General features: G+C 43.7%; 1 protein-coding gene across 1 annotated transcript in view; it reads left to right on the forward strand.

Moving 5' to 3' along the window:
• The first annotated feature begins 750 nt into the window (after positions 1–750).
• Positions 751–24,044, forward strand: part of LOC124615819 (mucin-5AC) — a 304,093-nt gene continuing 280,799 nt past the window's right edge. Inside the window, exon 1 of the mRNA XM_047143959.1 lies at positions 751–984. Within this exon, the coding sequence (XP_046999915.1) occupies positions 868–984 (117 nt within the window). The 5' untranslated portion in view covers positions 751–867. The remainder of the gene's footprint in view (positions 985–24,044) is intronic.

Here is a 24,044-nt window from a genome sequence, read left to right on the forward strand (position 1 = left end):
TCCTACGTATATCTCGCGAAGAGACCATGAGGATAAAATCAGAGAGATTAGAGCCCACACAGAGGCATACCGACAATCCTTCTTTCCACGAACAATACGAGACTGGAATAGAAGGGAGAACCGATAGAGGCACTCAAGGTACCCTCCGCCACACACCGTCAGGTGGCTTGCGGAGTATGGATGTAGATGTAGATGTAGAAGATGAGTTCCAGAAATGTTACCATCAATGGCAGAAGCGTTGGAAAAAGTGTGTGCAATCAGAAGGGAACTACTTTGAAGGAGACAACACTAAAATTGACTAAAACGGTAAGCAACATTTTTTTTCACTTCAGTCTCTTTACTTTACTGTCGCACCACGTATATCAACTATTACGGCGATTACTTTCATTACTTTCGAAATAACAGTTTACTTGTTTACTGACTTTTTTCATTCTGCCTCGTTTTGATTTGACTGCCCTTTATACAAAAAACAAAGTGGAAATGTAATTGTCCTTCAATGGTGACGCAACACGCAAAATTAGGTGGTACAGAAACAATTCGACGTTTCATGTGCAAAGATGTTCCCGAAGTCTTATACTTGTGATTGTACAGCACCAACAGTGTACCTTCCCGGGCGTGGGCCACCGTTCCATCAGCGAGTAGCGTCGGCGGTGGGGGCTCGCGGCGGCGCGGTCTCTGCCGCTCACCGCTGACCCACATAGGACAGGTACTTATCCCAGAGAGCCGCGCGGCCGCAGGCTCAGTCCTACCACGGCCGCTCGCCAGTCAGGAAGGAAGGAAGGAAGGAAGAGCGACGGAAGCTACTGAACCAGCCACAGCAGAGACGCCCAACCGCGCGCGGGCTCCACTCTCAGACTGCACACCACGATGTCCCGCACACACGGGCTGTCCGCTATGCGCCGGCCGTTGCTGCCGCTACTGTTGCTGATCGTCTGCTGTCTCACGTGCTCCGCGGGGAACACCGAGTTCGCCCAAGTTCCACAGGTAAGCAGCCACGAGGTCACATTGTTCTGCAGGAATTTTCTTGCCTGAAGATTCGTCCGGAAATAACGCGGTATCGTGTACACGCTACGTAACAATGGTTTCTCTGTGCGTTTTTCCAACATCGAGAACGTGTTCATGTGGAAGCATATTAAAGACACTCCCAGGTGAAACTGAAAGATCTTCCTCACAGAAAACAGTGAAAATTTCGTAGTTTGGTCTATGTGCCCACTTCTACATCAACACCTGTGCTCAACGTGTGGCATGTGAGAAAGGCGATTTTGTGTACCTGCAGTGTTCGTCGCCCATTCCTCTTCGATCCGTGTGTCGATAAGCCTTTGTGGAAGCACAAATTTCTTAACGCCTACCTTCATCATCATCAAATCATGATACAAACAACAAGATTTATATTCAGAATTACACGGATCATGGAGAATGCTTAACAGAACTTGTTCACAACGGCAACCAACGTTTGGTAACGAATATTTCAAGAACTGCAATATCTTGGATGAGAAATGTATTTGAAGCATCCGTTAGTGAACTGTACCGTAGCAGTGCGGCATGTCGGTGGCCCCTTCAATCAGTTTATATATACGGACATTTTGAGCAATGCCTTAAATGAAACTTCCTGGCAGATTAAAATTGTGTGCCGGACCGAGACTCGAACTGGGGACCTGTCAGGACGGGCGTGAGTCATGCTTAGGTAGCTCAGTTGGTAGAGCACTTGCCCGCGAAAGGCAAAGGTCCCGAGTTCGAGTCTCGGTCCGGCACACAGTTTTAAATGCCAGGAAATTTCATATCAGCGCACACTCCGCTGCGGAGTGAAAATCTCATTCTGGGAATGCCTTAAATATTTCTAACATGGACAGCGATCTGACTGGAAACAGTAAATCCTAACCGATCTTACTGACTGGCATCTGTCGATAAAATTGAGTTCATATACACAACCATGCGTTTGGGTTCTCCACAGTGTATGGAAATGGACGATACTCGTGCATCTCCTCTTTCCGTTAAAATAAGGATAAAATCAAACATACCAACATGCCTTCGGAAAAAAAATTCCAAGTTATGAGAATGCCCTGCCCATTATGTAGCATGCTCACCACTTGCTACACCTTACGGATGGTTAAAAAAATGTCACACAAAAATTTTTAAAGCGAATACCTAAAGCTGAATGTAGACTGCAGCACGCCGAATACAGCCAGGGTAGTGCGTTCAGTGTCATCCATTCTTAACCGGCGCACCAACAGCTAGGGGCGTCTACAGCTTACGGATGGTATGCCAAGCGTCCATTTGACTTTTTTATGGCCAGCCTTCTGTTTAGTTTGATGCAACCCGCCACGAATTCCTCTCCTGTCCCAACTTCATGTCAGAGTAATGTCTCAGAGTAGTGCTTGCACTTAAACTCAGAGAAAGAAGACCTTTTTCATTAATGTCAGCTGAATGCTGATACTACCTCGTCTATTCGCTGATCAGGCTAGTGCGCTCTAAGGCATAATGGAGCACGCACATTAAAATGTATGAATTAAATCCTTCCACTAAGTGTAAGCGCTCTGGTAGGTGACAGTGGTGACTCATTCGACTCACACTCGGGAGGACAGGTTTGAAATCACTACACAGTCATCAGGACTCTGGTTTTCTGTTTTCCTAAATCATTTAAAACAAATACTCTTAAGATTTCTTTAAAGAGGATATTGCTGAATTTTTGAAACGTCTCTAGCGGCCTCGTTATTGTCGACTGGAAGTTAAGCTCTAATTTCATTAATATAAATGGCATATAACACCGAAGTCAACGGGTTTTCCAAGAAACGCTCGTAACTCTTCATGTAAACTTGTTTAAAACTGCCAACGTAATTGGCTGTCTCATAACTCTGAAAGTATTTCCAAACTTTTGTTTATACGGCCTCGCCTGCTTACTTTTGCGTGAAGACTCTGATCCCTTATAATTGAAGCATTACCCATACACCCTGTATATGCCAAATTAATTAAATGAATTAAAGCATAAAGTATGAACATTTGCCGGCCGGTGTGGCCGTGCGGTTCTAGGCGCTTCACTCTGGAACAGTGCGACTGCTACGGTCGCAGGTTCGAATACTGCCTTGGGCATGGATGTGTGTGATGTCCTTAGGTTAGTTAGGTTTAAGTAGTTCTAAGTTCTAGGGAACTGATGACCTGATGCTAAGTCCCGTAGTGCTCAGAGCCATTTGAACCATTTTTATGAACATTTCTCGAGTAAATAAACCTTCTACAAAGGCTAAAAGCAAAACGAGCAAGTAAGCGCTATTTATCCCTTCCTATTTTTAGCCTACTCGTACTCGTGGTAGAGACCAGAGTCTTGTAAGCAACATAGTGACGCCGTCACTTACCGGGAACCGTTATACTGAAAACTTTCGGCATTTTTTTCAACACGTAGTACCGGTCTTGGTTAACGATCCATACCGTAACAGGCGAAGTGTGCGAAAACTGCTCGGATCAGGAAGTTTTCTTCACAAAAAACCGGTCTTTCGCCGCTGCCGCAATCAATCAGCGTCTATGTTTGTCCTCCGTTTGCAAGGTCATATTTCTGAATGCGGTTTGTCATGAGTTCTGATGCTGCGTACGCCATCACTTCGTGTTCAGGAGAAAAGACCGTTACGACCGCCAGTGGCCCGCCTACGTACCTTGTCCGTCAGCGAGTCTGACTGCAATGCGAAGGACCTGGAAGCAGTTCCCCACAGGGCCATACATTTTCCTTGATACAGGAACTAGAATAGGGTGTACTTAACCTCTTGACGCCAACTGAGGAGCTACTTGAATGAGAAATAGCTGTTCCAAGGTGTGTGAAGCTAGCAGCAGCCGGGAGGTCGGTGCACTGACCGCTTGTTCCTCCATACCGCACCCGAAAGACGCCACAAGGCAGACGATGTGGCATTGGCCGTTCAGCCTCACGTGGTCTTCGAGGTCTCATGGTGGCATTGTTGTATTTATTACATACAACTACCGTAAGAAACGAAACTAAGACAGTTATCGTCTAGAACATGGATGGGGAACTGGTGACCAGCGGAAAAAGTTCGTGGGCGGAGGGAGGCGCTCACATTGTGCTCCGCCAGAACACATTTGTGTACATCTCCGCCGACGCTCGGCTCACCTCAGATATACAGCTCATGGCGCAGACCAGTGAAAGTATTGCGTACTCCGCGCCTGTGCAGTGCCACTTCGCCGCCACTTGATCTGAACTACGAAGAGAAACATGTTACCAGTATGAGCGCGAAGTTATGGCCGTGTGCTCATAGGCGGGTAGAGAGTGGGGGAGACCGCTGTTTACTGGCGGCAACAGCTGATTATATTAAAAGGATGCGTAGAGACGTGTGGTAGAAATGTCACACGGAAGTTAAAGGGTCCTCATACATTTATTTTTACTATCAATACGTGAATATAATGACCGTCTGACGATGGGTATTGTTGTACTGTCTACTGTCTAATAGAAATATTGAACACTGTTGATGTCTACCAAAATATTCTCACCATTGTCAGTATGTACCGAGGTTGGAAGGGCAAGTGTTATCCGTTTGGAAATCGATCCATTCTGTCGTCTGCGTTTTTCCTGTTTGGCTTCTGTATAATACAGCCGACAAATATTAAGTTCAAGGGATTACGACTTTTGAACTTTTTAATATGAGCAAAGCAATTGTAGCTTAATTTATTTAGTGTTATTGAAACAACTCATGCCTATGGGATCGTTCAAACGCATTTTTGGACAAGTATTTAAAAATGCTAACAAATATTGAATTTTGGTATGTTAATGTCCACTAACGCTCGTCCTCGGTGTGGCCAATGGCTTCTCGACTGCGGCGCCCTACGTCATTCTCATATTTTGTTTTTCTATTATTTCTCGCCGGCCGCTGAGGCCGAGCGATTCTAGGAGCTTCAGTCCGGAACAGCGCTGCTGCTGCGGTCGCAGGTTCGAATCCTCCCTTGGGCATGAATGTGTGTGATGTCCTTAGGTTAGTTAGGTTTAAGTAGTTCTAAGTCAAGGGGACTGCTGACCTCAGATGTCAAGTCCCATAGTGCTTCGAGCCATTTGAACTATTTTATTAACCGGCCGGAGTGGTCGAGCGGTTCTAGGCGCTACAGTCCGGAACCGTGCGACCGCTACGGTCGCAGGTTCGAATCCTGCCTCGGGCATGGATGTGTGTGATGTCCTTAGGTTAGTTAGGTTTAAGTAGTTCTAAGTTCTAGGGGACTGATGACCACAGCAGTTAAGTCCCATAGTGCTCAGGGCCATATGAACCATATATATGAACTATTTTATTCTTTCTCGTATGAACATTAGTAAATAAGTCTTGTCCATTCTGCTCATATTAGAACATTACAACTGTTGGAATTACAAGGTAATTCGTAATGAATTACCTGCAACTAGTTGCCTTTGTGCCAACGGCCTTGCCGCAGTGGTAACACCGGTTCCCGTCAGATCAGGACTCGGATGGGTGACCATCCGGTCTGCCGGGCACTATTGGCAAGCGGGGTGCATTCAGCCCTTGTGAGGCAAACTGAGGAGCTGCTTGATTGAGAAGTAGTGGCTCCGGTCTCGTAAACTGACAAACTGCCGAGGGAGCGGTGTGCTGACAACACTCCACTCCATATCCCCATCCCGTGATGCCTGTGGGCTGAGGATGACACGGCGGCCGTTCGGTCCCGTTGGGCCTTCCAAGGCCTGTTCGGACGGAGCTTAGTTTTTGTTAAGTTGCCTTTGTAGCTGTTTAATTTGCCATGATATTTCATGACACCTGGCACCCCATCTTCAGATGTTTACGTTTATTTGTGTGACGTAAACATTTTTTCGTTACTAACGGCGTTGCAGAATTTTGCAACGGAACTTTAAGACAGCTACCGTAAAACTTAAGTATACAAAGAATGGAAATTTGGAAATTTGTGGTAAGATCTTATGGGACCAAACTGCTGAGGTCGTCGGTCCCTAAGCTTACACACTACTTAATATAACTTAAACTAACTTACGCTAAGGACAACACGCAAACCCATGCCCGAGGGAGGACTCGAACCTCCGACGGAGGCGTCTTGAAATATCATGGAAAATTAAACGTCTATTAAAGCATCTGGTTGCAGTTGTTGTTGTTGTTGTTGTTGTGGTCTTTAGTCCTGAGACTGGTTTGATGCAGCTCTCCATGCTGCTCTATCCTATTCAAGCTTCTTCATCTCCCAGTAACTACTGCAACCTACATCCTTTCGAATCCGCTTAGTGTATTCATCTCTTGGTCTCCCTCTACGATTTTTACCCTCCATGCTGCCCTCCAGTACTAAATTGGTGATCCCTTGATGCCTCAGAACATGTCCTACCAACCGATCCCTTCTTCTAGTCAAGTTGTGCCACAAACTCCTCTTCTCCCCAATTCTATTCAATACCTCCTCATTAGTTATGTGATCTACCCATCTAATCTTCAGCATTCTTCTGTAGCACCACATTTCGAAAGCTTCTATTCTCATCTTGTCTAAACTATTTACTGTCCATGTTTCACTTTCATACATGGCCACACTCCATACAAATACTTTCAGAAACGACTTCCTGACACTTAAATCTATACTTGATGTTAACAAATTTCTCTTCTTGAGAACCGCTTTCCTTGCCATTGCCAGTCTACATTTTATATCCTCTCTGCTTCGACCATCATCAGTTATTTTGCTCCCCAAATAGCAAAACTCCTTTACTACTTTAAGTGCCTCATTTCCTAATCTAATTCCCTCAGCATCACCCGACTTAATTCGACTACATTCCATTATCCTCGTTTTGCTGGTTGCAATTAATTCATTATAAATTGCCTTTAGTTCTAACAGTTCTAGTGTTCTAATACGTCTACAACGGACAAGTCTTTATTAACGTTAAAATGAGAACGAACAGAAAAACAAAATACGACAAGTAATTAGAAGTACCTTTAATATTTTTGGGCACTGGCTTGTCGTTCGTGTGTTCGTAGATAGTAACACATTAAATTTCATACTCTATTAGGAAGCATTTATGAATATTTATCCAAAAATACTTTTGGTGACTGGACATACAAATTCCACTGTTGATTTTAAAAAGTTTAAAAGACCCTAAATGTGTTTTGACGCATTTTTTTTTGGAGTGATTTGTCGGGAAAGGGGCGTTTTTCCTATCGGTACGTTACCCAATAAACATTAACGTCCCGGACGTTATAGTTATGCGCTAGGAGTGAAGCTGTCGCGTTACGCGACGAGGCGGCCCATGAGCTCAAATAAATATGTTAATCAGATCCGAGGGTCAACAAACGGTTGGCTAGGGCTGAACTATAAAAAAAAAAAAGCACGTGTAGCAAATGATATTGGATATTTTCTCGCTTTGTCCCCGGTTTCGTTTCAAACTAATTAAAATAGCACACATCTATTTTTAATATATTTCGAAATTGTTTCCATCGTTTGTAATACATGGAAACTGTTCACTAGCGAAAATTAATTAACAGTGATATTTTAATTTATATTACCCGCATCCAGTGTTCAACGTACCGTCAGTTCTCAAGGGAAAAGTAAATTCTGAACCACTTCAATCACATGTTAGCCCCTGTAGGCCAGTGTAAGTAGCTGGCTGCCTGTACGGGTAAGTTTTCAAAAGAGATCAGAAAGTAAGAGTCCCGCAATTGATTTTACAATTTATGTCTGGCACTAACTTTAATTTGTAGCCGTGGTGACCTAGAGGGTAGAGGCCTTGTTCCAGTCCCTCCAGAAAGGCCCCAGGGGCCATCCGTCTGCTACGAAGTGAGTATTGGGGGTCTCTCCCGGGGATAAAAGGAGTCTGGGGAAGTGGGACCGCCACCCACCCCTCTTAGTGCCGCGGCGAAGTAAGGCTGCACTCTATCTGTAGTTCATCCAGTAATCTGGTCACGAGCTTGTGCGACACAATTGGCTCCTTAATTTCAGTCTGATTCATCTATGTAAAAAAGGTTGATTCTTGGTCCGGTTTCCACATTAAACTAGGCCCACTTGAATGGCTTCGAGAACCGTTTTACATATCGGAGGGAGCCAACAGGACAGCGGCTACAATAGTGATGTTATAATCATTGTATTTCTGGTGGTTTTACTAATTACTGAATAAACTACAATGACAAATTAGAAAGCAAGTAGTAAATAAGTAATTAATACTAAACGATTTACAGATTCTTAACTTAATGGTGCATTCCATTGCATGGAGAGGCACTGACTATACTAACGGACTACAAAAAGTAAGCATGTCGTCCCATCATTAGACCACTGTGCAACAGGAATGGCGGATTGGCAGAAGGGAGTAAATGTTCACAGTTTCCCTCAGACACAGTTCTGTCCTGATACGGTTAATGGACTCATCAAGTGTAGGTGTGAACTGGCGCGCCATCTGGAAACGTCGTCTGTAGTTTTAGGCCATAGTTTAAGTACGTAGGGACAATATGATTCTTGTGGGCAAAACGTCTAAATTGTGCACCGATTCACTTTGAAATTCCGGCGACGATACTGGTGCTGATTCCGCATTTAACATTTGACGATGACACTATGCCTGCAGAACATTAGGACTTTGTTTTTATGAAACACATCTGATGATGGTCATTAAAGACCGAAACCAGTAATCTGTTAAACAGAAAAGATTGTGACCATAGACGTAAATTAAAGGAAACTTAAATGGATTAAATACAATATTGCGTCCAGCCGCAGTGAGATGGTGCCAACAATTGACCAAGGCCGCACAGACGGGGTAACGCCGACCGCGGAGGAATGTCATCCTCATCACCCACAAACTCCAGCGTCCATGCAGCCGAACAACTGATTCGCAGCAATCGCAGGTTCTCGAACGACGACGATGTTCACACAGCGGTTCTCGAATGACACTATGACCAAGGAGAGGATTTCTGTCGTTGCGGGATCGAATGATTGGCAGAACGTTCCGGCCGTTGTTTACAGAGACTTGGTAACTACACTGAAATAGTGTTGTGTAGCTGCGAAAATTTGAACTGTAGTGCGGAATTCAGTAAAAGCTACTTGACCTGCCGTAATGATGTGTAACTTACTTTCTGAAGTCCCCTCACAGGTTCATCTTCATCCTGAAAAACATGGAAGTGACTCCAATGATTCATTACCTAGTACCATATGTAAGGAGACTAAGAAAACCTGTTGAAAGGAATGGATAGCATACTAAGCACATACTACGGCTTAAGAGTAAGTAAAGCTTAGACGAAATTCTCAAGTGTAGTAAAAAGGAGAATAACGGTTTTCTAAAAATCGAAATTGGAAACGGCACGTTACCGGAAGAAATAGAAGAACTCTCCTATCAAGGAAGTAGTGCTACACTGAAGAGCCGAAACAAGGACGTCACAAGCAGAGCGGCACAGTAAAAGTAAGATTTATTCGGTAAGAGATCTGCAGATACCAGATCCTGATAGGGAAATGAAACACCGAAAGTGTACGTTCGGAGTACAGAACAGAAATGCGGATCATCGCAAATCCGGAGAAGAAAACAGTAGACACGTTTGAAATATGTGATGTTATAAATTAAGTGTATACAGAAATAAGACGCTTAGAAGGGACACGTTAGAGTGACGACTGCTACGCCTTGCGGGAATGGTTAACTTGGCGACTGAAGGAATAGTAGAGGACAAAAAAGGTAAGGATAGCCAATGACTAAAATATTCAAAACAGAAGTGTAGAAAATGTTGTGCACCAGTGACGCAATGATACAGGGATTAGAGCAAGATTCGAACTGGTGGACAGCACCAAAACTAACTAAAGGTTGATGATTTTTAAGGGAAGGTCAGAATCGCACAGTAACTACATTTACGATTCACGTCAGTGTCACAATTTCTAGCATCATTTCAACAAAAATCTATCAGGATCTTTTACGCAGGTTAAAGTATCAATGCCAAAATTTTCAGCTCACCGTGGCCCCTTGTTTTATTTTTGAAAGGGTCTTCGAATACTTGCATCTTAAGAGAAAGGATTTGAGAAACGACAGGTCTTCCCGAGGCAGGTCTAGAAAGCTAACAGACAGAATGCGGATGAAAATGCTTCCATATCTTTTGAGACATGATAGAGTACATCCAAACAAAACTACTTAAAAATAGGCCAGTAACGTCTCGTCATTTCGGTAGACTCCGGAGGCTGTTGCTGTCTAGTTACAAATGTAACTAGATTTTATACTAGTTGCCTGCTTTTAAGGGACCTTGTGGCGGATGGTTTTTTTTTTTTTCTATTCATAATCTATGGTGACACCTTAAGATCATGTGTCTCTAATTTAAGCAGGTTTCCTACGGGTCAAACAAAACGAAGAATTTTTTTTTGGTCAAATATATCACAGGGTGGCCTATTCTCAATAGATGCACTTTCTTCTTGCTGAAGGTAATTGTTTTAATACTGTATCGGTAGTAAAAAGTACTCATCATTGTGACTGTTAGCGCCGATATTACAATTTATCAGGTACTTATAAATCTATATATACACACCTACACCCCGCGATCTTCTTTGTGGCGTGTAGAGGAGGGTAATTCTACTATATTTTCCCCCATCCCTGTTCCATTCACGAATGTTACTTGCGAAGAACGGCTGACGATGTTTCTCCCTAAGATCGCAAATTTCTCATATTTTCTAGTCGTGATCATTTCGGAAGACGTACGTGGAAGGAAGTAAGATGTTGCTGCACTCTTCTTACAACATACACACTCGTAGTTTCAACAGTAACCGTCTCCATGATTCGCAACGCCACTTTTGTAGCGTCCGCCACAGTTGTTTGTTGAGCTTCTACGTAACGATTTCGCGCCCACTAAACGACGTCGTGACGAATCGCGCCCTCCTCTGTTGATCTCTGTCTCTTCTATTAATTGGTAAAGATCACGAGGCTGATGCACAATACTACAGAATTTTTTAGTAAGTATTTTGGAGGACACTTCTTTCGTGGATGAATTATATTTCCTCAATGTCCTTCCAACGAATCTAGCCTGGCTTTTGCTTTTCCTATCATTTGTTTTATGTGGCCACTCCACTTTAGGTAGCTACGCGTGGTTACTTCCGAGTACTTTATAGTAGTTGTGGTTTCCAGTGATTTACCGCCAATAGTCTAATCGTAGAGTAGTTTTTTTTTTTTGGTCATCAGTCTACTGACTGGTTTGATGCGGCCCGCCACGAATTCCTTTCCTGTGCTAACCTCTTCATCTCAGAGTAGCACTTGCAACCTACGTCCTCAATTATTTGCTTGATGTATTCCAATCTCTGTCTTCCTCTACAGTTTTTGCCCTCTACAGCTCCCTCTAGTATCATGGAAGTCATTCCCTCATGTCTTAGCAGGTCCTATCAACCTGTCCCTTCTCCTTTTCAGTGTTTGCCACATATTCCTTTCCTCTCCGATTCTGCGTAGAACCTCCTCATTCCTTACCTTATCAGTCCACCTAATTTTCAACATTCGTCTATAGTACCACATCTCAAATGCTTCGATTCTCTTCTGTTCCGGTTTTACGCGCAGTATATTATATTTATTCACGCTCAGGATCAACTTCCAGTCCCTCCAAGAGTCATCGATCCTTTGCAGGTCTTCGTGAGCTGGCTGGTCTCCTTGCCTTGCAACCTTCCTGAGATACATCGTATGTGAATAGCCTTATACAGTGTCTTACGTTACGCACTAGATGATTAATGTGGAATGTAAACACTAATGGTCCAATAACAGTGCAGTCGGGTATTCTGGAATTTACCCCTACATCTGGCGACTTTGTACCTTTTAGAATGACGTCTTGAGTTACACCTGCTAGTACTTTTAGGTCCAGTGAATACAGCTCAACATGGCTTGCACCCTGTCAATCAGCCTGTCGTCAGCCCTCAGACGCGCTACAGCTGATAAACGTTGAGAGAATGTGCTTTTTACAAGAGCACTAAAGGGCGTACTGGGCGTTGAGAGCCGAAATCAGCTATAAACAGCGGCCGAGTCCATCAATAGTTCACAATCTGGTTGGAGTTCAGCCACTGACTACACTTAAAAGCACAACTTTCAGCATCACATGAAGATGACGGCTGGGCGGGTCGTCAAAATATTGCGCATAAAATGGAAACAACCTCGGCTGAAAACCCAGAAGCACACCTTTAAGAAACTAATAGCTTTCGAACCTTACTTTCCTGTGTAAATCAGTTTCCTTTCGTACATTTTGTTGACATTCGAAGTTCGCAAAATCAGTTTGTTCTGCACCTTGTAGAGGCTTGAATATTGTTCTGGTCTTGGTCGTAGTTCACCACTGCAGTTGATTTCCAAACAGGCGTTCACAAAGCGATGTTTCAAGAGGCTACAACCCGGCCGCCGCGGCTAACACAATGCAGAGGACAACAGTGGTCGGGCCAGAAGAAAGTGCACGCTGGGACGCCTCGCGGGCGCGCTTCGTCGCGAACGCACTCTCGCGCTCTGTGACTTTATGATTACCACCCGCGGAGAAAGGGGCAGCGAAAGTGCGACTTTATGCAGGTTAAACGCGGCGAGACGCTAAGAGCCTTATGTGCCTGCGCGCTGCAGGGGGCAAAAACGTCCATCGAGCTACACAGAAGGATCTGCCGCACAACCTTCTCCTTCCTGGTAGCTCGCCAGATTTTTTTTACTTCACGATGAGAAATTTAACGACTTCAGATGCCGTCTTCTCCACTATCATTTACGTTTCTCATGCATACTGCATACCCGAATTAAATACTGGAAATCAGTCCTGATGAAAGTACTTTCACCGGTCTTTCCTCGGCAGTTGGTAGTCACGTATTCACGGCGTAAAAAAAGCGATACGGGCAATAACTGAAATTTACTTAATACGTCAGCAAATTACGAAGACTAAGGAAAAAACTACATGAGTAATCTATGCTTCTGAGAATCGCGGGCGAGACATGATCAAGATTTAACAATTCAAGGAAACAATGACGGTACTCCCTTCAGTATTTGCAATAAAATGCTGTTGCTAAATTTGTAGAGTAGGCAACTTGAGGTAACAGTACGGACCAAAGCAAGAAAAAATCAAAATTGGCTCTAAAATGCAACAGCTAAGGGCACTTGTTAAGTAGAAGAGAGAGTTCACATCATCCAAGATGAGCAGGTGCTTATAGTTCTTAATATATGCATTCTAGAGTACAATTCCTGGGCAGTTTTTCCCTATCAGACGTATCGCAACGATTTTCGCTTTCAACTTTCCACTTTCTGGCCCAGGGTCATTAATACATTTACCCTTCTTCATCATCCCTGAAAATCTGTAACATTATCACGGAGTCACCCCGTGTATATGTGTACATGGTAATACGTCTAGCTCCAACCCTTACACACTACAGTACCATATAAATGTCGAACGAGAAACTAACTGTAAAATTTTATAAAACTGTGAGACATTATGTCGATGAAGGACATGTTGTGTTGGCAGAGGAGCCAACACCGTGTTACTAGTGGAGGCTGAAATGCACGCTTTTTAGCTCACGCAGGCTGGCGTGAGGAGGGAAGAACTATACTGACGTGAGGTCTGGAACATGAGGAGGAATTAGCATTCAGAAAGCGAACGTAATTAGTTTGCTACTTAACTTTAATCCATTAATGATGAACGTCGCTCTTGACGGTACATGATTCACAATATTATCTGTTCAGATTATAGTAAATGAATATGGCGCCTTGCTAGGTCGTAGCAAATGACGTAGTTGAAGACTATGCTAAACTGTCGTCTCTGCAAATGAGAACGTATGTAGACAGTGAACCATCGCTAGCAAAGTCGGCTGGACAACTGGGGCGAGTGCTAGGGAGTCTCTAGACTAGACCTGCCGTGTGACGGCGCTCGGTCTACAATCACTGATAGTGGCGACACGCGGGTCCGACGTATACTAACGGACCGCGGCCGATTTAAAGGCTACCACCTAGCAAGTGTGGTGTCTGGCGGTGACACCACAGAACATAAGCAATGAAGGCAACAGCAGAATGATGATACGATGAATTTAATCTTTGTGAAACTGTGTCAAATTAAAGTTAATGAGCCATCCAGAAATAGTTTAGCTAAAACGTGTAGACTATTTCTAAGATTAATATATATCAAACATAATATCTAACTTTAAGTGCTGTACATCTGTACTAATTTACGAAGTTACCCCTCTACAGAAAGAGATAGTGTAATAGTCGAAAGAATAACAGTTTTACTTTGAAGCCAGTGTTGCAAAGCATATCGTGCAATCATCAAAAGCATTTTCTCCTATAAACAGTCGGTGGAAGTCTGCGACTGTAAAAACAAAGGGGTTTGTTCATAAAAATAAATGTCTCCTACCAACCACGATTTTGTTTTTATTTGTATTTTGCACGACGCGTTTCGGGAAATGATTCCTATTGTCAATTGCGTTTTTCTGTGTGATATGTCATTCATTCGTAATGTTTTCGATGTGTAAGGTGCTGCAGAGTTTTGTCGTCTTTAATGTATCGGAACACCGTAGTTTTTAATTAATGATCGATGTTTGTAGAAACTTAACAACGAAATTGGAAAGCTTCTCTACTGACGGTATTCTGTCGGTCACCTTGTGCAGGAACTCACACGGATTAAATATCACACACAATTTTCGGTGCGGATTACACAATGAAAACAGAAAACCTACTTAAATAAACAGATATTTTTACATGTAGTCAACAGAGTAAACGATATAGGGTGTCTATTCATTATAATATTCTTTCGTAGAGAGTATTACATTAATAATCTGGGCCCTTATTTGCTTGTGTACATTCACAATAGTAACAATTTCTGTGTGTCATTATTTTCATTTAAGTATACTATCTAAGTATCTGAAGAAATTCATTGATTATTTTCCAGTTTTTCGTTTAGCGTTTCACCTTCATATTTGTTGTATTGAGAATGTTTCCTCAATTCCTGCAGCTGATCCACTTCATGACCTGTAATTAGTTGGTGGCGTACTTTGACATTTTTCCCTTATAAACCACTAAGCAGGGAACTTACGGCTCAAAACCGAAAAAAGCAATTATACAAGAGGGACCTACTAAACAGAACAGCACTGAATATGCAGATAGAAGCAGCAATCCATCGAACCCATATTGTATGACGGTAGGAAAGCATTTCCAAGACTTAGTCGATAAGGAGAATTTTAACATTAACTGGCTTTTCCGTCGGTGTTCGGCAGAATATGGTAGTATTAAAAATGAAAATGCTTTCTATTGTTCTGCAAAATTATATTACTTTGGTCACTAACTGACTTTCAGGTTCGCAGTCCATCTTCAGGTGGCAACTGAACTTCGCAAACACCGAAACACAGTGACCAACCTGCACAGATACTATTTGTACTGAAGATACGAAAATGACAATGTGTCTACATAAGAAAATATTACATAAATTACAAAGACTAAAAAACGTGGGTAAACGAAGTTTCATGTGGAGATACATACAACAATTGGTGAGAAATAAAATGAACTTACAGTTGGAATCTAGTATTTGTAACGAAAAATTAGTTTAACAATGGCGACAATGGAAATTTAAAACTAGGCTATTTTCGCAGTAAACTATATTTTCCTTTGGTCGAATTTTGTCCCTTTGGTGTTAAACAGTCTGCCCGTCTAAGAGGTCAGTTTGGTTATTTCGTTTGGATCTCAGAAGTCTGCAGTTTGCTATAAAGTTCATTTCAAATGTTCAAATATTAAAAAGGAAAACACTTTCTAATGTTCTGCAGAGTTATATTTACCTGGTCACGAACCTGCTTTCGGCTCCTCAGGCCATCTGCAGGTGACATCTGAATGTCGCAAACACAAATAAACACGATGAGTAACTTACTCAGATTTATTTGTACTGAAGATACGAAAATGACAGTATTTATATAGGAAACGTTTACAAAAGTTACACTAACTAAAAGACCGGGGTAAGCGAAGTTCTTTCGCGGAGATACATCCAACAAATGGTGAGAAGTAAAATGAACTTACAGTCTGAATCCAGTATTTATAAGGAAAACCCAGTTTAAGAAGGAAGGAAATAGAAATCGATCCTGACCGTTTAAAACTAGGCTGACATTCTGTATCATGTGTTCGTCGATTTCCATTATTTCCAGCAGGCTCATCTTTTTGCTTTTTTTCGACAGGATATAAAACACATTCTACTACATACAAAAATGTCTTTGTAATTTATTATTTACGTACCTTTGCTACATCCATCGCATACTTTGCACAGAAAAATGTGTGTGATGTTCAACATTTGAGTTCTTGCACACGTGGACCACAAGAAAACGGTAATAAGTAGTTCTTTCCAAATTTCGTTGTTTACTCTGTATAAAGATCGATCGTTACTTAAAAATTGCGTTTGTTTCTATACATTACAGTGAATAAGACAGAACATGGGAGCACCTCACCAATCAAGAGCATGACACACAGAAAAACGCAATTGATACCTGGAGTCAATTCCTGTAACGCACCATGTAAAATATAAATACAAACGAATCAAACGTTACCCGAAAAAGTTTTTGTAAATAAATCCTTTATATAAAACATGACACACTGAGTTATGGAACTAAACGACAAATTGCAACAATTGTTCGGAGAAAAATAAAAAGAGAACAATACAGTAAATTTTGGTGACATGTTTCAAGGCCAATTCTAGAAGTGTCTCAAGTATAATTTCATAATTCAACTACATGATATTAAACTAGTAAGCGAAAAAACAACTGTAATTATAGAAAGTAACATTATAGGGTAAATGAAATATCAGTAGCTGAAATCAAGTAAAACTGGAGGCATATAAGTAGGAAGGATAATTTACAAACTAAACTGGATGTTTTATTTGCAGCGTTTGCAGTTAGAAGCGGAGATTACGGGAATTGTATCTGTTCATTCAGTACTAATTTGGGGCAAATAGCGGTGTTTTATTGATTTCCATTATTTCATTATAGTTTCTCTACCTCCGTTTGCGTATGTTTTGTAGGATTTCATGTTGTACCTAGTAACTTTAGGCAGGTGGACTGGAAAAATAGTCTCCGTTTCTATGTACCGAACCTTAATGGTTTTCCTTCAAGAGAGTGAATATTGCCCTGCCAAAGTTAACAGTGTTTTGTTTAAAGGTTCAGTATCGCAAACGTCCAACGCCCCAATCACAGCCCTTCTTTTGTATACAGAGCGAGGTGGCGCAGTCGTTAACACACAGGACTCGCACAGAGAAGGGAGGGAGTGTGCGGCTTAAACACCCCACTCCCCTCCGACCGGCCATCCACATTTAGAGTTTCGTGATTTCCCTAAATCGCTTAAGACAAATGCTGGGATGGTTCCTTCAGAAGGGCATGGCCCATTTCCTTTTTCATCTTTCCGTGACCCGACAGGACATAAAACATGAGAACATTAGCCCTTCTGTTTACTTGCCCACCCCCCCCCCCCTTTTTAATTTTTTGTACTTTTTTTTAAATTTTTGTTTTTAGGAAGCGGTGTCAGTTTTCTCACTCAGAGTAGCACTTGCACCTACCTCCTCAATTATTTGGTGGATGTATTCCAGTCTCTGTCTTCCTGGCCAGTTTTTACACTCTGCAGCTCCTTCTAGTACCATGTAAGTTATTCCCTAATGTCTTAACAGATGTGCTACCATCTCGTCCCTTCTTGGCAGCGTTCTCCGCATGTTTCTTCGCCGATTGTACGGAGAACCTCTTCATTTCTTGACAGTTTACCTAATTTTCGACATCGTTGCAAGGCACTAGCTGTCGAAAGCTTAGATTCTCTTTTTTTCCGGTTTTCCCACACTTCATGGTTCAGCAGCATACAGTGCTGGGCAGCAAACTAACAGTCTCAGAAATTTCCTCCTCAAATTAAGGTTCAAAATGGTTCAAATGGCTCTGAGCACTATGGGACTTAACGTCTATGGTCATCAGTCCCCCAAAACTTAGAACTACTTAAACGTAACTAACCTAAGGACAGTACACAACACCCAGTCATCACGAGGCAGAGAAAATCCGTGACCCCGCCGGGAATCGAACCCGGGAACCCGGGCGTGGGAAGCGAGATCAAATTAAGGCCTATGTTGGATACTAGCAGACTACTACTGAGTAAGAGTGTCCTCTTGAGCTGTGCTGGTCTGTCTGCGACGCACTTGCATCGTTCCTCAGGTGTTATTTTGCTTTCAAGGTAGCAGAATTTCTGGACTTCGTCTTTCGCTGTCGCCAATTTTTATGTTAAATTTTTTGCAAATCTCATTCCTGCCATAGAGTGTTTCTTCGTTTTACTCTCAGTCCACATTTCATTACTAACGAAGAAATGTCGGTGCAATGGCGATAGCTTTTTCTTTTCTGTGTAAGACACCGTTCATACCTATGACAACTTGGGTTCATTGCCTCTCGCACCCTCCATCACCGCCTCCCCCCCCCCCCCCCCCCCCACTCTCGCCTTTTCCTTTTCAGAAAAACATTGCCATCTGATAGCTGACAGACACAGGCAGAGAGGCAGTGCAGTGTGCGGCTAGCCGCTGCCGCTGCTGCTGGCGTCGCCTGACGCGGCCCCTGCGTCGCTGCCTTGTGTCGGGTCAAGGGCAGCCGCGGCGTCGGCCGCCAGTGGCCACACCCGCACGCACAAGGACGGACCACGCCCAGCACCTCCTGGCCGCCTCTCATTCATTATGCCGCGCCGAGCCGGCCGCACAGTGTCATTAGTCGTCTGCTCAAGGGCGCCTCTCTGGTATGAACATCCGCGATGGACGCACCCCCGTGACGTCTGTACGATAGGCTCCTAGTTGCCCTTGCCACTTGTCATGTCTGCGTCGTCGGTTTCACTTAGGAGCCTGTCACTGTGAATTCTTTTTTGCTCCGTCTGTGACCGTTCTCGCCAGGTAGTAGGCGGCAGTGGCTCCGTTTTGTTGTTCTCTTGTGCTATGCAGCCACTTGAAGTACATACTTACAAATAAATCAGTTACTTGAAGGGCTAACGCATTCGTGTGTGTGTGTGTGTGTGTGTGTGTGTGTGTGTGTGTGTGTGTGTGTGTGTGCATGTGTGTGGTTTGAGGTTTTCGGGCGCTAAACAGCCTGGTCATCAGCGCCCAAACGCATAGAAACAGGAACACATGCGGTGAAGGGACGAAGACGGACAGCGAACAAGGAGAACGGCTGAAAGACACAGACCTGACGCAGTTCCAAATCCTCACATACAGAGGCAAAACAAGAGGAGAAGAAACGCACTAAAAGGGAAACACAAGGAAAAGAGAACAGAATTCGAAGTGAAACAAGTAGGTAATCGTGACTGGCGGACCTCTTACCTAAAGCCTGGGTGAGCCAGTCACCCAGCAGCACATTAAAATCCTCTCCCGCTAATCCGAGGCAACAAATTGGACAGGACACAAAACCGTAAGACCATAACCACAGTCGTTGCGTCGTCTTGCAAAATAGAGGGCAAATCCGGTGGCGAGGAAACCGCCACCCTCTGGTCAGATAATAAAAGACAGTCAAGTAAAATGTGGCGGACAGTAATCTGGACGCCACAAGCACTGCAGATTGGGGGGTCCTCCCGCCGGAGTAAAAAACCATGCGTTAAGGGACTGTGCCCGATGCGGAGGCGAGTGAGAACCTCATCCCGCCTGCATGACTGGTAGGACGTACGCCATGGACGCGTGATGGCCTTGACCAGAAGCAGTTTATTTTCACCGACTGCCAGCCACTCCTCTTCCCATTGACGCATAACACGAAAACGCAAAAGAGAGGTAACAGCATGGAGGGGGACGGCACATTCAACAACGTGAGGGAGGGAACATGCATCTTTGGCAGCCACATCCGCCAGTTCGTTTCCCCTAATACCCACGTGCCCCGGCACCCAGCAGAAAGAAACCTCCTTCCCCTGCCGCTGCAGGTGGAGTAGGGCATCATGGATGTTCTGGACGACCGTATCCGCTGGGTACAAGTGTTGCATGGTCTGAAGGTCACTCAGGCAGTCAGAACAGATGAGAAACTTAAGACTGGGAACACATCTCATCTGCTCCAATGCCCGCAAGATCGCAAACAATTCGGCGTCAATGATGGTAAACGCCGCAGGAAGCCGTAACTTGACGACTCGATCAGGGAAAACAACAGCACAACCAATAGAGTCTCCCTGTTTAGAGCCATCCGTAAATACTGGTACATGGTCGGGATGCTGGTTTAAACGCATTCGAGAAGACGCCCGAGTCACACTCGTGTACTGGCGTAACCACTACCCGAGTGAGCCTCGGGTGCCGGATCGAAAGAGTACGCCAAACACAAAATGAATCACTCACAAGAGCAGAATCACTTCCATCGTTATTGCCGGAATCACTTGGAAACACTGCCAGCGTACGCTTCTTTACAGGTCTAACGATGTCACTGTCACTGTAATCGTCCTCAGAACCAAAAAGCGTTCATTCACATAATAACCGAACCTTCATTCTCAGAAGGGACATGTCAATAACCATCGTCACAAACGTACCAACGTATTTCACGTTCGTTAATTTCCTTCTGTTTTCAGAATAGGGTCATCTCTAAAGGTAGGAGGAAGTCGAAAATAGTAACTATATGAAGTATCGAAATACATAAGCAAATAGTTCATGAAGGCAGTGAAGTTTGATGCGCTAACTACTGGTGTAATGAAATGGAAAAGTTACTTAAAATGTATGGCATCTACAGACAGCGTGCGGAAAACAGGAGGTATCGAGATCCGTCCTTAACGGATGGCACGCGAAACACGAATAAACTTGGGATACGTCCGCACTTCCATGATTCTCAGTTTACTGAGGTAAAAATTCGCAATTTTTTCTTTGTGAAACACTTCAAAGTTAAGCTTTATTGAAATTTTATGAAATATGAAGTGAAAATTAGGCACCCACCATAACAACGCGAAAACAAAACAAAATACGTGTTGTATAGAGGAGTTTCCCAAATAGGCTCTTGCGGGATAGTTACAAGATCAGTCAATAGTTGCATGTCTCCTGTTTCGTGGACAGAAGACTTTAAATGTCAATCTGCAGTATGTTTGTAACTGACTCTTCCGCATTGGGATAAAAATTTCTATAATACAGACATCAGGCCAAAGGATTTCGCCATAGAACTTCCCGAGGTGACAGATTGCTGAAAAAAAAATCAGTGGCAACCGAAGGAGTAACTCAGATATGTACAAGCAGAAGACACGTACTTATGTAACTGACAACTGGACTAAAATACTTTAAGTAAAGATCACAGCTCAGTATTTTTTGAAATTATCTTTTTTTGAGACCTGAAAGGCAAACAAAAACCTACAGTTGTTTCGTTGCAGACCATTAGCGATGTTTTCTCTCAATAAAACAAAAGACGCTCTCTATTAATAGTATTGTCGGATTTATATATCTGTAACAATTATTGTAAAGCAACTATCCAAATGAATAAAACTCTAGATGGTGATTTTGAAAATAGCTACGAACTGCAGGAAACGATCTCCGAGACGATAAGGAGATGTAGGAGGAGGAGGAAGAGTAGGTGAAGGAGGAGGAGAAGGAGAGTGGCTGACAGTGAGGAACAATAAGCTGTAACTGGTGAAGCCAACTATCCGGCCGTGGCGTTCCCCATGCCGGTCACTCCAGCGGGTTGAAATAGCCGCGACCTGCCTTCGAACTGCGAACTGTCCCGAACACACGGCTTCAAGAGCTCCCATACGATAGTCTGAGAGGGGGCTAGACCTGAGGAAATGAAGTATCTTCCCTGTTCTGGAAGACAAACGGTGACATAAGTAGTGGTAAAAGTGTTAGTGTTAAAAACCAGCGTAATACTGACTTGTAAATCATTTTGTTCAAAGAAAAACACCTCCCCAGTCTGTGATGCCTGTGACATACATTTAAAAAAAAATGGTTCAAATGGCGCTGAGCACTATGGGACTTAACTTCTAAGGTCATCAGTCCCCTAGAACTTAGAACTACTGAAACCTAACTAACCTAAGGACATCACACATATCCATGCCCGAGGCAGGATTCGAACCTGCGACCGTAGCGGTCGCGCAGTTCCAGACTGTAGCGCCTAGAAACGCTCGGCCACCCGGCCGGCCATACATTTCACTGTATGTCATAACAAATGAGTGCTTTTTATATTCTGACGAGTGGCTGAAAGCAAATTTGATTGAGGAACTGCTCTCTGTTTCAACTGCTGACAGAACGAGTGTGGTAACGCTGTCAAAATTTTGTTAAGTGTCTGCACCCTGGCCTAAACTCGAGACGAGATTGCGATTTGTAGAGTGGCTGTCTCATCTCTTTCTTCCAGCGGGTGAACTAGCAGCTTATATTTATTTTAATTCCTTCCAATGCTTTTCACTTTTTGCTTTAAGTTTTAGATCTCGCTGAATACCATTAGACAAGATGTTCGAAATGGTTGCCACAGGCCTCTAAACGCGTGCGAACGCGACTCAGCTGCGACTAATGTGTATGTTCAAATGTGCCAAGCTGCAACCAAATGGCGTCATAGGCAGCATGAATGCGTTCTTCCGGTGTCTGCTCGACCCGGATGCGCCTCACCTACATGACTTCTTTCAAATACCGCCCAAAGGTATAAATCAAACGGATTGAGATCTGGCAACTGGGCAGGCCGTGCCACTGGATCACCTCGTCCGATCTAGCGGCTGGGGTAGATGCTGCCGAAAAGCTTCTTGACTTAAATGCGAAAGCAAGCTAGACTGTCGTAGTACTCACATGACCCTTTGCACAAGCAAGAGGCAGGATCACCCACAATAAGTGCACATATATCTCGGCTGGACTGGTCAAACGAGACAGTCACCAATAATCCCCAACCAGACATTTTACACTAGCAAATACATCTGGACGCAGCTAGCTGCCTTACAGTTTGTGGTGGGGGTCGTTTTGTGTACCACTGTCATTTTCCCTTTTTTCTGTTCCAGTCACAATTGGTTTGCAAGAATAACGATTGCTGCAAAGGCTCCATGTGGTCTCTGATATCTAATTCTATTTTCACAATCTCTTGGCAAGATATAGGTAGGAGGAAACAACGTATTGGTTGTCCTTTCAAGTAATGTACACACTCCGAATTTTAACAGTAGGCCATACCGTGAAGCAGAACGCCTCATGCAGCATCTGCCACAGCAGTCGACTGGTTGGCTGGTTTGGAGTGAAAGGGACTAAACTGCGAGGTCAACAGTCCATTCTTCAGTTAAGTGGCAAACCAGGAATGTTCGTCAAAGGAAAGAAGCGAAAGGCAAATCCTGCAAACCATAACTGTAAGTAACACAAAAAGAAACAGATATAAAAGCCCAGAAAAAGTCAGCACAAACAAGTCATTAAAAGATCAGGAAAGCCAAGGCATTAAAACAAAGAAATGAAAAAGAATAATGAGAAGAAAAGGTGGAAAGCGTAGAGCCCAGGCTGGGCTACTGAGCAAGGGCCGATAACGGTCCCTTGGGGGAAGAGAGGAAGGGGCGGTTGAGGAGAAGGGTGGCTCACCAACACCTCAGACGGTCAATGACGTCAAAAAGGCCTACCTTACAGGGATGAATAGAAACAATAGAAACCACTTTCTCAGTTAAAAGTAACACCAGGTCAGCCAAGTTGGCATCGTCTGCTAGAACCAGAGGCAGCATGTCAGGAAGATTAAGATTCCATCTCAAAGTAGTCAAATTAGGGCAGTCTATTAGTAAGTGAGCCATCGTCAGTCAGGCTCTGCATCAGCAGTGAGTGGGATCCTCACGTCGAAGGGTGTTGCCATGGATCAGCGAAGTGTGGCGAATGCGGAGTCGACAGAGGACGGTCGATTCCCTGAGACAAGCATGCAGGGAAGATTGCCATGTGGTCGTGGTCTTCTCAGTTGTCCTCAGCTTGTTTGAGGGGGATCAGGAGAGACCATTCTGAGTTCCGAACTTGCAGCAACTGATGATGTACAAATGACCGAAGGTACGGTTCTGGAACCCCCATTTCTAGAATCGGCATCCTGGTTGTCAGCTTGGCCAAAAAGTCAGCTCGTTCATTTCCCAAAATACCAACATGTCCAAACGAAAACTACTGACCATCCAGCTTGATGGATCATCTCCGTGACGCTTTTGCACTTACTGAATGGACTTGTAACTAATTATGTTGCTGCTCTTTGAATTGTGTCTGTTTTCTCTCTCAGTACAACCTGTT

The sequence above is a fragment of the Schistocerca americana genome, chromosome 5, assembly GCF_021461395.2.
Source record: "Schistocerca americana isolate TAMUIC-IGC-003095 chromosome 5, iqSchAmer2.1, whole genome shotgun sequence".
Lineage (NCBI taxonomy): Eukaryota > Metazoa > Arthropoda > Insecta > Orthoptera > Acrididae > Schistocerca > Schistocerca americana.